This window comes from Vigna unguiculata, chromosome 2 (assembly GCF_037176805.1).
Source record: "Vigna unguiculata cultivar grain cowpea cultivar isolate G323 ecotype 2 chromosome 2, ASM3717680v1, whole genome shotgun sequence".
NCBI classification, from domain to species: Eukaryota; Viridiplantae; Streptophyta; class Magnoliopsida; order Fabales; family Fabaceae; genus Vigna; species Vigna unguiculata.
In genome coordinates this window covers 31,976,663-31,992,761 of record NC_140793.1, presented here as the reverse complement: position 1 = coordinate 31,992,761, position 16,099 = coordinate 31,976,663, and the positions used below count along the sequence as shown (strand labels likewise).

Here is a 16,099-nt window from a genome sequence, read left to right as displayed (position 1 = left end):
TTCCTTTCTATTTTTTTTTTGTCTTTTAAAATGGTTTAGTTATGGTTTGTCCATAAGAAATTAATTTGTATCTTCATGATTTCCTAACAATAAGTTAGATATTGTTCCCTCATTTTATATTACAAAATATTTTATTGTAACTATGAGTATAGATTTCTATGATATCATATGAACTAGTCGGACAATCGATAAATTAATTGGTTTTTTATTTATTTTAGATTATAGGATATTTTATAAGTTTGAGTAATAATTATTATAAATATTCATAATACTATGGAAAGAACAATAGTCATTTTTTATGATATGGCATAAGCCTAAAGCATGATTTTTTTTCTTTCTTTAGACTTTCCTAGTTTTGTAGTTTTTCTTCATGGTTTCGTGGTGTATGTGGCCTCGTTTTATGATTCTTGTTCGTGGTTCCGTTCGTTGTTTTGTTTGTAGTTTCGAGCACTACTCTTTGTTGTAGTTTTGCTCACAGTTATATTCGTAGTTCTAGGTTTCCTATTTTACGTTCTAATAACATTGTTACTCATTCTTTTGACCATTAGAAAGACAATTCTTGTGTTCGCTTCAATGGTAAGAATTATTTTGCTTGGGAATTTGAATTGAAAATGTATATCAAAGGGAAAGGATTATGGGTCACTTGAATGAAAAAATACACTCACTCAAAGAAGAAGTTGTCTTGGCTATATGAGAGGTAAAAGATGCTAAAATTATTTCTTGGATCCTTAGCACTAATGATTCCAAATGATCAATAATTTACACTCTTTTACATTTGCTCAACAAATGTGGGATTTTTTTGAAACACGTTAAAAACTAAGATAATTTAGGCAAGCACTTTCCGTTGGAACTAGAGTTAGCTAATTACAACTAAGGTCATTTGTCTATTCAAGAGTATTATTCTAGTTTTCTGAATTTATGGACAGAATAATACGATTTTGCATCCTTTTGTTCTCCAAACTTTACTTTTGAGTGTTTAATTCGATCAAATGTTGGTTTTAATGAGAAGTCCAAATTATCTACTTTTTTTTTTGTACTGTCATTTGTTGTTTCTTCAAATGTTGAAATTTTAATTTCTATAATATATTTTAAAATATCAAAATTCAATACCAATGTATATATTTTAAAGACACACCAAAAAAATAACACAGAAAATTTCAACAATCAATCTAAATTCCTCAAGAACCTAGACAAATAAAAATATATAAAACAAATAATGTAAACATAAATTACTATCTAAAAAACATGGATACACTAATGAGAACTTGAATTATTTATCGTCATGCACCACATGTACTTTTTCTTTTATAAATAAATAAGAAAAGAATTATCCAAACTAAGTTTGATTCCTGTGGCTTTGCGTTAACGTAAGCGGATGGACATTTTAATTAGCATATCATTTCATATTTGCATGACTGAATGTTTCATCAATATCCTATATCAATTATATACGTATTTATATGCTAGCAAAATATAATGCTATTTTACAACGTTAAAATAGCTTCACTCACTCTAAACTTTAATGCGCTACGAGTTGAGTGAAACATTTTTATCATTTAAAATTTACACATTTATAAATCATGAAATATAATAATCATGCAGCCAGGTGTAAGTAGGGATGACAATGGATCGGGTCGAGCATGGATAGTGTCTACCTGCAACCCGATCCGCAAAAAAAAAATCCGTCCGTTACCCGTCTGTTTACTCGTCGGGTATCCGCTTAAAAAATACCCGCGGATATTTTTAAAACTCGTGGATACCCGTGAATACCCGATACCCGCAAATACTTTTTTAAAAAAATGTATTTTATAAATTTTTTAATATAAAATTATTAAAATAAATATAAATAAAATAAAATTTTAATTATAATTAAATTTAACATAATGAAATATACTGTTAATTTTAATTTTAATTAAATTTAACTTAATAAAATATAATTTTAATTTTAATTTTAATTTTTTGCAGGTAACGGGTACCCACAGGTACGGATAGTATGATACCCGTATCCGACCTGTTTATAAGCAGGTATTAAAATATCCGCTACCCGCTATCCGCGGGTAATAAATATCTGCGGATAGTAACTATATACAGACACGAGTATCTACGGACACAAGTATTTTTGCCATTTCTAGATGTAAGATTCATAATGTATGCTTTTTTATCACAATAAAGACGTTAATTCTTAACGAGTTTTCTTCCTACACCTCTAAGATTTTTTTTACGCTTCCAAAATAATATCTAAATTATAAAAAAAAATACTTTCCTCATTTGACTAGAGTTATGCAGATTTCACATCCAAAGTTACTTCAAATTATTGACTTCCGATAAATGTTCCTATCAAATATCGATGAAAGTCATGTATTTTTGGATATCGACTTCGAAAAATATATATATATATATATATATATATATATATATATATATATATATATATTATTTTTTTCAGATGATGATAATTTTACATTATTATTTTTATTTAATATTCAAATAAATTAATATTTTATTAAAAAAAATTGGTGTCAAGTGGGAATTATTTATAAATAGTATTGTCAAAATAATTTTTTAAGCTCACATCCTTCAATTGATGTCGATATTTGGAAGAAACGTTCACCGAAAATGGATATTTAGAATCGGTTTTGGGGATGATTTGCACAATTCTGGTCAAAGAGTTTTTTTTTTTTTTTTTTTTTTTTTTAATTTGAAAAGTATTTGAGGGTTTAGAAGAACTTTTGGAGGTGCACGAAGAAATTCCATTCTTAATAATAGTATTTCATGAGTTAGTGCAAATATCCAACTTCCCCATTCTTAATACTACTGTTTCATGAATTGGAGTTAGTCCAAATATCCAATTCGGCCCACAATAAGTTATTGTTGGAGGGTATCTCTTCTGCTCCCCACTCTTCTTTTACTGCACTCCCATAAAAATGCGGAATTCCAAAATTACTCATCATTAAAATATATATGTACAGATTTCAAAATCTGTTTTAAATTTTTGAAATTGTCTTAACTAGATTTGGAATTTTGGTAAGCTTTTTAATTGAATTTCTAAATCTGATAATTATTTTAACCGGATTTTGGAATCCAATGTGTTTTAATTTAACATGTATTTCACTTTTGTGTTTTAATTTAACATGTATTTCACTTTTGTGTATCAGATTTTGAAATTCTGTATTTTTTAAAAACATATTTTGCTTTAATTGGAAAAAAATTTCATATTTGTCTATCAGATTTCGAAATCTGATAATTTATTAGATTTGTTATGCGGAATGAGGGCAATGACACTGAATAAACAGGAGAGAAGAGAGAGAATAATAATTAATTTTTATTTGTAAAAGTCAGAGGAGTACCGTGAGAAAATTGAAAAATTTTGAAGGTGAAAGAAAATTGTTTGGAGGTGTAGGGGAAGCCCCGTGACTTAGTGGTATCCATTTTGGGCCTGTGAAGGCCCAGTCAGTCATTCGTTGTTGTCGAGGGTTTAACAACTTCCTCAACGTTGATAGCCATGGCACCCAAATCCTACCATGCAAATGCACCCTACCCACCATTATGGATAACCCACGTGGTACCACCAAAACCATCACACCAAAGCCTGTACACGTGTAATTACTACCTTAACATTTTGATGTAAAATTTGATTTGAAAAACATAGCAACACTGTCTTTGGGACTTAATTCAGCCACTTACATTTTTGAGATACGACAGTATCATAACGCGTGACCTTATCCTACATTGTCTCATCTCCTTTTGCGCTTCCCCTATCTGTTCCAAATTCTCACCTTCACGTATTTCCTTAAAAGTCTGCGTATATAGAATATATGTCCACATGCATGTGTTCCACGCATTGCAGTAAACAGAAGAAAAGTCTTACATGACTTCCTCCGTCACCGTGGCCTCTCATTTCTTTTTTCTTTTGGTTTCTCTCTTCAGTTGTCAAAACAAGTAAATTAAGGACTCTTTATTTTGCCAAATGCAAACTGCACACAAAACAGGGCTTCACTGATCCCGATTTAGTTTTATACTGCTACCTTATCTCCTCCAATTCAAGTCAATTAAGCTCACTATATTATAATACTCCATTCACATTACGTGGTGGTTGAATTCAAGGCTTCAAGTAAAGTAACACCGGGTTGCGTTACGCTGTCCCACTGAAATATATCCAAGATAAAACCAATTCACAATAAATAAGTGGAAGTAAATCTTATCTTACAAACTACTAGTTCAACGAATAAACGAACGTAAATCTCTTTTTACAAACTAATTTGATGAGTTTGAATCAGACTTAAAAAGTTTATTTCATAATACGATCCAAAAAAAATAAGAAGGTGATGGAGCACAAGGACCACGAAACATTGGTATGCATCACGCAAAGCGAAAATAAAATAGTACAAGAAAGAGCGGGTGAGAAGTCTTGTTTAGTTGTCTTGGGATCAAAGGACACCTGATAAATCAAACTAAGTAATTTTGCCATCAGATTCCATATCTGTTTGATGGACACCCGGCTATTTTTTGTACCCAACACATGTCCCAAATATGGCACTGTCTTTTAATCACTATATACTATCATGTTCTTATTAAAGACATTGGTTGAGGATGTTAAAATGAAGGTTTATTTTACACTGCTCCATAATCTTTTAATGCTGCTGTTAACGTAATTTTGAATAGGTTTGGTCTGTGTTTATTGTTTTTTTAACTTGTACTGGTAAGACATTAGTTAATGGAAGAGAAAAGAAAGAAAAGAAGGAATAGATTAGATAACAACAACAAGAACATGAGTGGGAAGCATGTGCTTAGCCCAGTGGTAGTTTACAGAACGAAAGACACAGCCAGCTTGGAATCCCTTAAAGAGTGTGAATTAAATTGGAATCGAAGGACGTAGAAACGCCACATCCCCACTACTCCACCTGCCACGTTTCGTACGTCTGCTACTTCTTTAATCGGAATTCATTAAGGGATTAAAAAACTTTAAACAATCAGAGTAATAGCCAGAATCTTTGATTATTATACAACTCCCTCCAAGATACTCACTTAGCTGTGTGGAGATTTCTTGCTTTTAACTATAGGGAATAATCCAACCTTTATGTTTGCATGTGTGTGTGCTTCGTGGTTAAATGTGAAGCTTTTTTAGGAAAGCGACTAGCTAGGGCTTTGCCTTCCAATCGAAAGCTCGGCACTCGGTTTCTTTATGCCTTTTTTTTCCTTGTCTTTTATATTTCTTCTAGTATTTCACTGTACAACCTTTGCATCTTTTCACCAATGGGGTTGGGTTTGGTTGATTGCGATTTACTTTCTCTAACACAGAGGCACGCGCTGACATAAACCTTTCCTTGGCCCTTAACCAATGACACTGCTTCGGTTGGTGCGTTATGGGGTGATTGGGTCGTGCAGGGTAGGGTGCGTGAGGCAAGTCCCTTGATTAATCTTGAAGTTAGAGCTCCATTAAGCTAAGTCACAGCTGACCGAAAACCAGACAATGGCCCAAATTATGGCGCAATTCAGGGTTGTTGAAAACTAGGTCTATCTATAGCTAGAAAACTTTTTAATAAAAAAATGAGAGAAGGAAACCCGTTGTTTAAGTTGCACAAAAATATGACTGGATTTTACATTATTAAAAAGAGATGCCTACTGACATTAATTAAATTAAGCACGTATTCAGAGGCCAAAGCGTGAAATGGATTAGTATGGAAGGAGGGAAACATGGAGGGGAACTGTGTGTGGCGCATACAACACAAACAAAATTGACCTCGCGATGATGACATTGCTCACATGCACATATCCTTATCATCGTATCATTATCCATATATTTATGTATGCATGAAGGGGAGGCATATAAATTGGAACAACATGTACAGGCTCCACATTTATGTGTTTGATAACACAGATTATTAGATGGCATCATATGTATCATAAATATAGTATTAGCATAGAAAAGGTGGTGGAGAGGAAAGTGATAATAAAACGATGTTGGTAAAAATTGGTACAGAGAAGGGTCATGTGTGTGAGTTGTTGTGTTGGATGTCATGACTCCATGCAATGTGGTGAAACAAAAAATTGATGAAAACGGGACCACTGTATGTTTAGTTGAATTAATTATCGAAAAGAAAAAGGTGGGAATAAGATTAGACAGAGTAAGTGGTTGTAATTAGATATAATTTGTTGAGATCCGTTGAAGTGAGTTTAAGGAAATATGATATTCCAGAATGAAGGGAATGCAGAGTGTAAGTGAAAATGGTGATGAGGAAGGTGAATGAGAGTTGGAAGATGGGAAACAGGGGGTGCAGGTGTCGGGATAAACATGACACCCACTTGTTTAAGCGCTTTTTAAGAGTAGTTGATTGAGTTGTTTAGTTAAAGTGAGAATTATTAGACTGAGAAAACAACTCAAAAGCATGAGGGAGGGAATCCCGTCCGTGCCACGCGCATATTCTTTGGCATATATTATCCATTGTCCATTAAAGAAAAGGCGAATGAATGAATTAATTAATTAAGCAGAAGATGAAGTTGATCTGGTTTGCAGAATACATATATATAAACCTAAGAGCGAATCTCTTTCTGTGTTTCCTTTATTTTCACTGCTGACCATGCTCATCCTTATCCTTTGTTACCGTAGCAGCACCACCTTTATCTTTACTTTAAATCCAGTTATAAACTGTGGTAAACTTGACGAGGCATCTTATCTTATTTTACTGAAAACAAATATGTCTATTGTACCCACCATTAGCATAATCCCAACTTTCCCCCTCACAAATGGAAAAATGACAAAACACATCCGCTACTCACTTTTGGACTGAAAACGATGTGAGGATATTATAATAATAAGAAAAAAAAGAAGAAGAAGAAGTAAACATCCATCCCAATGAGTGCCCCATGGCTCCTGACACTGTTGACGAATTCCCCATGCACTTTCTGGCTTTCGGGTCATGGTTCATTGAATCCACCCTATTCTCTCGTTTTGACAACCACCCTTTGTCTTTCCTCTTTGTAGGGGAGACACTTTCACCATATTAGGTAACTTTTCCCTACTAACTTCTAACCCCCACCCCTATGCGGTAGTAACACCAATCACATTTATGTATCACAGCGACACTAACGGACGCTAAAATATGTAAATCTGGAATGGATGTTGAGTGTGGGCGATGTCAACCGTGGCGGCTAACGAATCACAAAACATCACATGCTCATTGGATATCTATAACATAACCAAATTATTATTATTTTTATTATATCTGGGATGATAATAAAAATAAAAGAGTTGATACCAGAAATTTTAATAATAAAAATAAAAATAAAAATAAGAAGAAGAAGAAGAAGTGTTTGTGTGTGTGTGTGTGTGTGTTGTGGCAGTATGAAGATGAATAGAGAGCTTACGCGTGGAATGAGAATGGAGTGCGTGGTCCCAGTAAAGTGGTTAAGGGGTAGTGACACGCGTTAAGGTGCTTGAGTTGCCCCCATGTGCGTCTCCTTGGTATGGCCAATGTGTCTTTATCGTCACAACTCTCTCCCCGTGCCTCTGCTTCAACTTTCTGTACTACTCGACTCCCTCTTCTCTCAACCAATTAACGCCTCACAACTCAGCTCACTTCTTTTTTATCTTTCTCTTTCATCATCACATCAGGACGAAACTATTTTCTTTTTCTTTCTTTTTTTCTTTTCGCTCTTATTCCTATTATTCTCTTTCAGTTTTCATATCTCTACAACTTTAACTTAAATACCATTTACATAGCGCTGTATTTTTATATTTTCTCGTATTTTATTATTTTTTCTTTTTTCCTTTTTCTTATATCATAGTGTAAGGCTAAATTAATGAAACATGTCATGTGTTGTTTCTTTATGATGTCGTTCAAACTAAATTTTGAATTCCTGGTCTACCGAACCAACACTATTTACATCCTACCATAGGATAACCGTCCAAAAGGTAAAACCTGATCTCAGTATATTAGAGGCTAAGTTTTACCCATTTTAGTGCTCTTCTTTTACAGAACAGATTCTTAATCTTCGTAAATGTTTTTTTTTTTTAAATATATGTTAACAAATATACTTTAAATTTGTTGCAAATAATTCAAATTTGAGTCAAAATTTTGTATTAGATAAAAAAATAAAATTAAATACTAAATAAGAATAAAAATTAATAAATTTATTATTTAAAGATTTTAGATTAAAAATATTGTCATATAATAATAGTGATGTTACATAATTCATCAAAATTTAAATTTGAATATTATGTTATATTATATTATAAAAGCTTTATATTGTTATTGATTTAAAACGATATGTATAATGCATTTATTTATACAAATTCCAAAATATACACAAATCAATAACTTTAGCACGATATTATTATACTCATTCATGGGAGAGAAAAAAAAATGAATTTTGAAGAGAATTGCGGCATGCGAGATTTTTGAAATTGGTACGTACGAATAGACTTGTTTCTACTTTACATTTTCGAAGCAGGGAGTCGTAGCACGACAGCACATAAAGTTTATCTCTGATCAGTGTTGTTAACATTTTGTGACTTCAACATATGCATAGTTGCAGAATAGTTAAATTATAATGGAGCGAAGACGAAAAATAACGCAGAAGATTAATTATAGCAAAAGAGAAAAAGCAAAGTTATTCGAAATCACGTTGAGAATTGTTAAAGGAAAACTGTGGATCGTTAAAAAATGACACGATAGGAGGCCATGCAATTTGGTACGACACTGAAAGGTGAGGAATGAATGGTGAGGATAGGGGTTGTACAGTGATGATAAAGGAAAAGGTCTGAAACTGCAACAACCTTTGTCTCCATAGGAACCCCTGAAAGATGACCTAGTTTAGATCATTGTTGCATTTCAGAGAGAGAGAAAGAGAAAAATTGTAACTTTTTTCCAATTTTCTTTTTCCTTCTGGCGAATTCACTGATCCCACCGTCTATACTTTTGTGCTAGTTCAACCATCGCGACATGTTAGGATAGAGAAACCTTTTTGAAGGATTACAAAGGGGACACGCTTTATTTCTTGTCCAGCATTGAATCTGAATATTCTCCCAAACGTTGACTAGATTGATGCCACGTCGCACTCCAATTTTGTACACCCACGGCTACGGCAAAAATTAGGAAAAGTAAGAAAAAAAAAAAATCAAAGTAGGGAAAGTCAGATATCTAAAGTGGTGGTGTTTGGTGGTGTTGCGCTACAGTATCTCTACGCTTTTCAAATTATTTATAGCACACTTAATAATAAAAATCTCACACAGACAATAAAATTCAAACTCCCGTTTTTCACAATTTATTTATGAAATATAAAGCATTCACGGTTGATAAACTTAATTCACAAAATTTATGAAAACTTAGGACAATTTGATGTCACCTCCTAACCAACAAGAGATGACAGATAGTAAGAGACCTTGCTTTAATTCGTGTTTGCTCATATATGAAGCGGTTAATGGTGGTACTGTTATATATGTTAAAGTGAGTTTTTTCTTCTTTTTTTTTTTTCAGCGGAAAAACATATATAAAATAAATGGTACGAGGTACCAAAATCCATTTTTAATGAAAAGAGTGTTGAAACTTATGGAAAACACACTATCAAAAGTTGTGGTTAGGTTATATGTTAAAGTGATGTTCGTATAAAGCATGCCTGTACTCGTGATAAGCTTTTAATTTCACCTTAATTTGCGAATCATGATAACTATGGTATATGCTTTACAGAGCTATTGTTGGGGAAAAACGTACGTACTCTTATATTATGTCTGGTTTAGATAATGGTATGAGATTAACGTTGATTATGGGATTTTATACGTCAATGTTAATACGTGATTTTATAATGTAAATTTCTAACGGTAATTTAACCTATAAAAAAAATTTATATCTACTTATATCTTATAAATTCGTTTTACTTTTAGTTGAATATTGATATTCTTCCATGGTAATCACAAAAATTATGAAGCTTAATAGTGTAAATTTGGACTTCTCCTCCATGTATAGCTCGGTTGAGAGTGGAGTTTTGTAATTTATTAACAGGAAATTATGGGTTGAAGGTTGAGGGAAAAAAGTTCAGGAATATAACATTCTTTCCAATATAGATTTTGTGCATAACAAAAATGACCTATCAATATTCCCATCCACACCCTGGGTCGGTGGGATTAAAGATATGCAGTCAAAGACCACCTGCTACAGGCGGATGATTTCATGGATTATTGATGTGACAGTTTCTCCACATTTTAGGGAGCTCACAAATTGAGCAGCCATGGCTCGTTCATCTTAGTGGAACTTTGTCGCCACAAATATGGTTGCTTCAACAGCACGAACGACCTATCGATCGGTTGGGATAATAAAACCAAAACTCTCAAATTAAGATAATGCAAATTAGTAATCAAGTTTAAAAAGTAATTGGCCATAATTAAGAAAATCCCATCAAAGCCTCATAGACAGGTACTCCGATTGTTGTCTGGACAACCGAACAGGTGGAAGCAAGAAGAAATCAAATAAAAAGAAAGAGAGATCGGACGGTGGAAGCTGATACAATGAAATCAGAAGGACGAGTTGAGTGTTGAAAATATATGTTTGACCCCTGTAACCGAAACAAATATATATATTAATTTGATTCGATTTATATATGTGGTGTATTTTTTATTTAATTTTGTCCTGTATTTTTGTCTTCTGTGAATTGACAGCAGTGAGTTCTCCAGCAACGTGGTTCTCCCGTTGCAACATATTAGAAAGGTAAATAACATTAATTATCCACTTTGTTGTTGCATTGTTGAGTGGGAACTGGTATAATGTTGCTATATACTTGATTGATACATTGTCTTTAATGACTTTGTGGAGATGAGTTTGAGAACAAAAGTACATCAACTTTAGGACGCATATATGGTAAATGGGAATCCTTTTCTTTGTATTGTCATCCATCATTATCTTTGTCGATTTTGTCGTTATCATCACCTTAATTCTCTTTCAAACTCAGTTTTTTTTTTCGTATTAAATTTTTAAAATTAATCACACTCCATCATTGTCTAATATCAATCATTAAAAAAATCTGCTTACAAACATATTCTCCTCATCCTAGTTTAATCGCATTATTAAATATTTTTATAAATTTTATTATAAATATAAAAAAGATAATTAGTTTCCAGTTATGCTTCTCTCACTGCTGATATGAAATAAAAAATTAAAAAAAAAATGATTAAAATTGATTTTCTAATACACATAAACAAACCGTTAGTTCTGCATTGAAAAATTGATGTAAACCAAACACACACAACAAAGAATGACGCATAAATAATAAAGGTTAGTTAGAGGGAGTGAGAGGAAGTTGTTTAATTGGTAGTGGTGATGTTCACTGATCTCGAGCCACGCATGGGGTTAAAGAAGAAAGTTAGAGAGCTTAATTAGGATTAGGGGGAAAACATATGTGATATATGTAAATGGAGAACAAAAATAGCTTAGATGTCCAAATCCAGAGGGTAAGTTGTGTTGATTGTTTATTAAGGTCCAGGTGCTTGGCTTTGGGATCACAACCCATCCCTCTTTCTTTATTCCCAAAGGGTTGGTTGGTGCCCATCTCTTCTCTTCTTTTTCACACACAACACAACACCATTATCATTTTCTTGACCTTCTCTTCTTTCTAAATCTCTTATTCAGGAAAGTCCAAACAACTTCCCTTTATACACAAACACAAGCTTTACAAAACCATTCAACCTTTTTGCATACACTGTACAATCCCTTTATCACCTAATTAATTATCTTCCTTCCTTCCTTCACCTTCTTCTTCGTTTCCTCACTTTCCATTTCTTAATCATTCCACCTTAGCTTTTTAACATTTCATATTTTACACTCATTTTCCTTATTCTGCTTTGAATTTTTAAAATTGAGACTGACATTTTGAACAATCATATTTTGATATCATAAGACTTTTTCCTGTTATTATTAAGGTTAATCACTATATATTTGAAGTAATATCTGTCTTTTAGTGTATAATTCTATTACGATTTTGTTTTTAAAAAATAATTCAAAAGATGAAGAAAGACAGAAATATTTAAATTATTTTTGTTCTTGACCACTAAGTGATGTAAAATTATTAAACATGGTAGGAACGATACCTATTTCACATTATTTTTTACTACTTTTCATTATTTTTTTCCTTTATAAATACAAAAATCACTTCTATTGAATTATTTTACTCCACCTATAATGGAGTCAAGTGATTGTTATTGATACATTTTTCATATATTTTACATATGCGTGAAGAAATAAATCCACGGTATTTCTTAGACAATATTTGCAAATTTAAATGATTTTTTTTAAAATAAAGTTACGAAATTTTTTAAAAGCACATTAATAGACTAGTTTATATTTCCATACAAACTAAGGTTTTAAATTCAACTTCATGAATTATCTGCTCAAATAAAGGACGAAAGTGTAGCTTTTTTAAATGGTGCGAGGTAAATATATAGCGTAGTGATAATATGTTGTGTATTCGTATTATCAGGTGAAGTTGTCGTTGGTGTGTCCATAAGTATATAATAAGAAGTTTAAAACATATTTTTATTAAAAAAATATTTACTACAACATAAAAGTACAAAGTTATTTAACATTTAAATTCCTAGACCAAATTAATATATATAATTGAATACTTTTCGTACCAAATATTCGTAAATACACAATGAAAACCACTTATTATATGCGTCGTACGTATAATTTCCCTATGGTCTATTGTGATGCGTCCGTGCGTATTTTATTTGCTGGTGTGGCTTGAGTTTTGACAAGTAATAAATAATAAACCGTAAAAACAGAATGGCACCGATTGTAAATATGTGCAGAAGTTGGGGCATTTCGGTAGAATGCATTATTCAACATCCTTGAACACAAACTAAGTGGACAGGCATCATCTAGCTATAAATATGCGTAAGGGCTATGTTGTCTCTCTAAAAACATATCCTCTTTTTAAGGAGAAGAAAATAACATCACACACACACTGGTTTTGAGATCAAAGAGATCGAAGCCAGTGAAGAGCGATCGAGCTAGTTTGCTAGGAACAACATAACTCACCATACACCACAATGAATCATCGAACTTTCCAAGACAACATGATGTTCATGTCTCAGTTATACCCCGCCGATGCACCATACACTCAAATAATTGCTCAACAAGGTCAGAATCCATGTCCAAACGTTGTTCTCGGTTACTTCGTAGACCTTAGTTTTAAGTTTTGGTGTGTGTCATTGTTTTTCAGGGGAGAGCAAGAAGCCGAAACGCCGTCGTAGTAAGAAGAACAAAGGAGGAGAGAACGGTGCCTCCGAAGCCAACAGGAAGAGGAAGCTCAGTGCGGAGCAGGTTAATCTACTTGAGCAGAACTTCGGAAATGAGCATAAACTTGAGTCTGAGAGGAAAGACAGGCTCGCATTGGAGCTTGGTCTGGACCCTCGACAAGTCGCAGTGTGGTTTCAAAACAGAAGAGCTCGCTGGAAGAACAAAAAACTAGAAGAAGAGTACTCAAACCTTAAAAAATCCCATGAAGCCAACTTGCTCGAGAAATGTCGATTGGAGACCGAGGTATATTATTATTTTTTAACTAAAAATCAATATCTTCAGGGTAGAGTTTGGTTTTCCTAGAAAATTATTCTGAGCGCAGGTATTTTTAAAAGGAGAAATCGTACACAATTAACAAGCGAGGGCCATTTCATTGGCCCATATTCGTTCTTGTGCTTAGGAAACTTTTTCGGAAAAAAAAAAAAAAAAACTGTACTGAGAGTATGACTTTATGGCCTAATATCGTGGAAACTGAAAGCACAAGTGGAGGTAGTACGCTGCCTAGAGAGTCTGAAATTGAAATTTCTTTGTTTTCCACCAATGAATATAGTTTGAACAGAAGCACCGCATAGTGTGTCATTTTCTTTTCTGAAAACAGAAACGTCAATTTGTGGTTACATGTCATCACGTTACATCTGTGTTGGCCTAGGAAATTTTTTATTCCCATATTCTTTCTTTATCTCTGTAAGTCGTCTCTTTTGTTGGAGTAGTTTAATTTCGTAAATGTTGAAAGGGATGTAGAAGTCTCCGCATGCAACCGGTTCTTCAGGGCAAAGCAAAAGGGTGAGAAAAAAACAAAAACAAAAAAGAAAGAAAGAAAGTAGAGGAAAGCGGAAACTAAGACCCACCATATGAACGTGCGCATATGAGCTCTGGGCTCGAAGAAACCTAAGTCACACTTCAGTTCTCAGCCATAGATAAGTCATGTGAAAAATACTAAAAACAAAAGAGGAAAAGCCACTAAGAAAAGGAACAGCAAACTGCCACCTTAGTAGACAACAAAGAACACTGTTTCTTCCATTTGTTCGATAAGATCCGTACAGTATTATTAGGATAACTCACGTTGGGCCTGCTGGAGGCCCACTTACGAAGAAGACACGTACCATGTGTTCCCACGTGAAATGGCATTAGCCTGAGATCAATAACTCTGATGCGTGGATTGCAGGTATTGAAGCTGAAAGATCAACTTTGTGAGGCGGAGAAGGAGATTCAGAGGCTGGTGGAGAGTGGTGAAAGAGTTCCGAGTAACAGCGCAAGCTCGTCGCAGTCACAGTCACAATCTATGGAAGTGGTGGACCCAGCATTGTTTGGGGTATTCGGAGTTGATGGATATGATGATGATGTGTTTTACGCGCCCGAGACTCACTGCATCAACGCCTTGGAATGGATTAATCTGTATATGTAAACAAATAGGAGTTTAGGATTTTGTAGATAATGTGAATGATCCAATGTATATTGTTCCTACCTAGGTACCTAAGTGTGTTTCTTTGACTATGCTTTGGAATTGGAAACTATATATCCATTTACATAATAATTTGCAACCTTAGTTCGTGTCAGCTATGAAGACATAGTGGTTCCGTGTGTTTCTTAATTTTGCAACAGCTCACCAACTTTTTTTTAGGAGTTGATACACAAACTTATAAAATTAAAGAATAAAGACAAACTATATCCATCTCTCGATAACTCAGTAATGTATTAACTATTAACCGTTCCCATCTCCAAATATTTGTTTTATTTTTCTTATCCCTTCTTTTTCCCCCTTACATTAAACGTTGCTTGCATGCACATCTCAACATTTAATTATCTAATTTGTAAATAAGTAATGTTTGATCTTGTATAAAATATGACTGAAAATTTTTGGTGGTAAGTTGTACAAGTTTGACGTAGAGTGATTCTTTACCATTTGATTTATTTATCTTCAAATCTTATTTGGAATCTTTATTCCCTTATTTTATTTTTTAGCTGTATGAGTGCACGATATTCTTATATTTTATATCTTAACTTTGGATGTTGTATGAACAAGTCATTTCTCTTTTTTCACAACTTTTCTCTATATTTTTTTATTATAAAATAAATTTTAAATATAATTCAATTTTACAAATCAACTTAATAAAATAAAATCTGCATTAATTTATATATATATATATATATATATATATATATATATATATATTTATTTATTTATTTATTTCTAATCAAATGTAAAATTTTAAATATTACATAAACTAATGAGGATAGTGGAAACACATGATCACCTAAGTCAAGTTTCATTCTTCATAAAAAAATATTTTTTTCTCTACTTTGAAACAAACGTTCCGTCATTTTCTTCTCTTCACTATCCTAAGTTCTACACTCCTGTGCTTGCTAATTATATAATACTAAGCATTTCACCTGAAAAATGAAAAACCTTATTATATCTTAAGACCTTGAATAATGTATCACAAATACACAAATAATTCCTTCTTTAATATTGTCTGATATCAAATTTATTAAAAAATAATAAAAATATTGTCAGATTGAAATTTAATGCATACAAAAAGTTGATAGTAAATATTGTAGTTGGTATTTATGATTTTTTTTTACTACATACATACATTACATACATGTGTATATGATTAAAATTTCCTTTTGCAGTGGATGTCTCAAAAAGGTCAGTGACAAAACCTCTCTCGTAGGTTTAGTGGACCAGTGCAGTAATGTGTTTTTTATAATTGGCCCAATCTTACTATATGTTGGGCTCTTCTAATGGGCTTTCTTCCAAGTTCTGTGCATGTTGCTAAATCCACGCCAGTGGAAATGGAACCTATTATATA

General features: G+C 32.9%; 1 protein-coding gene across 1 annotated transcript; it reads left to right on the top strand.

Moving 5' to 3' along the window:
* Positions 1 to 12,891: 12,891 nt before the first annotated feature.
* On the top strand, positions 12,892 to 14,832 carry HB40 (homeobox protein 40). Its single transcript, XM_028057262.2, has 3 exons — positions 12,892 to 13,127; positions 13,210 to 13,529; positions 14,452 to 14,832. Exons 1-3 carry the CDS (start codon positions 13,037 to 13,039, stop codon positions 14,689 to 14,691), a joined length of 651 nt encoding a protein of 216 aa, XP_027913063.2. The 5' UTR covers positions 12,892 to 13,036; the 3' UTR covers positions 14,692 to 14,832.
* The last annotated feature ends 1,267 nt before the right edge of the window (positions 14,833 to 16,099 follow it).

What these genes read in the sequence shown, in the direction of transcription:
- HB40 (XM_028057262.2), top strand. Translation starts at nt 13,037, where the DNA reads ATGAATCATCGAACTTTCCAAGACAACATGATGTTCATGTCTCAGTTA. An exon ending in TCAAATAATTGCTCAACAAG is followed by an intron (nt 13,128 to 13,209) that starts GTCAGAATCCAT and finishes ATTGTTTTTCAG; the next exon opens with GGGAGAGCAAGAAGCCGAAA. An exon ending in AATGTCGATTGGAGACCGAG is followed by an intron (nt 13,530 to 14,451) that starts GTATATTATTAT and finishes CGTGGATTGCAG; the next exon opens with GTATTGAAGCTGAAAGATCA.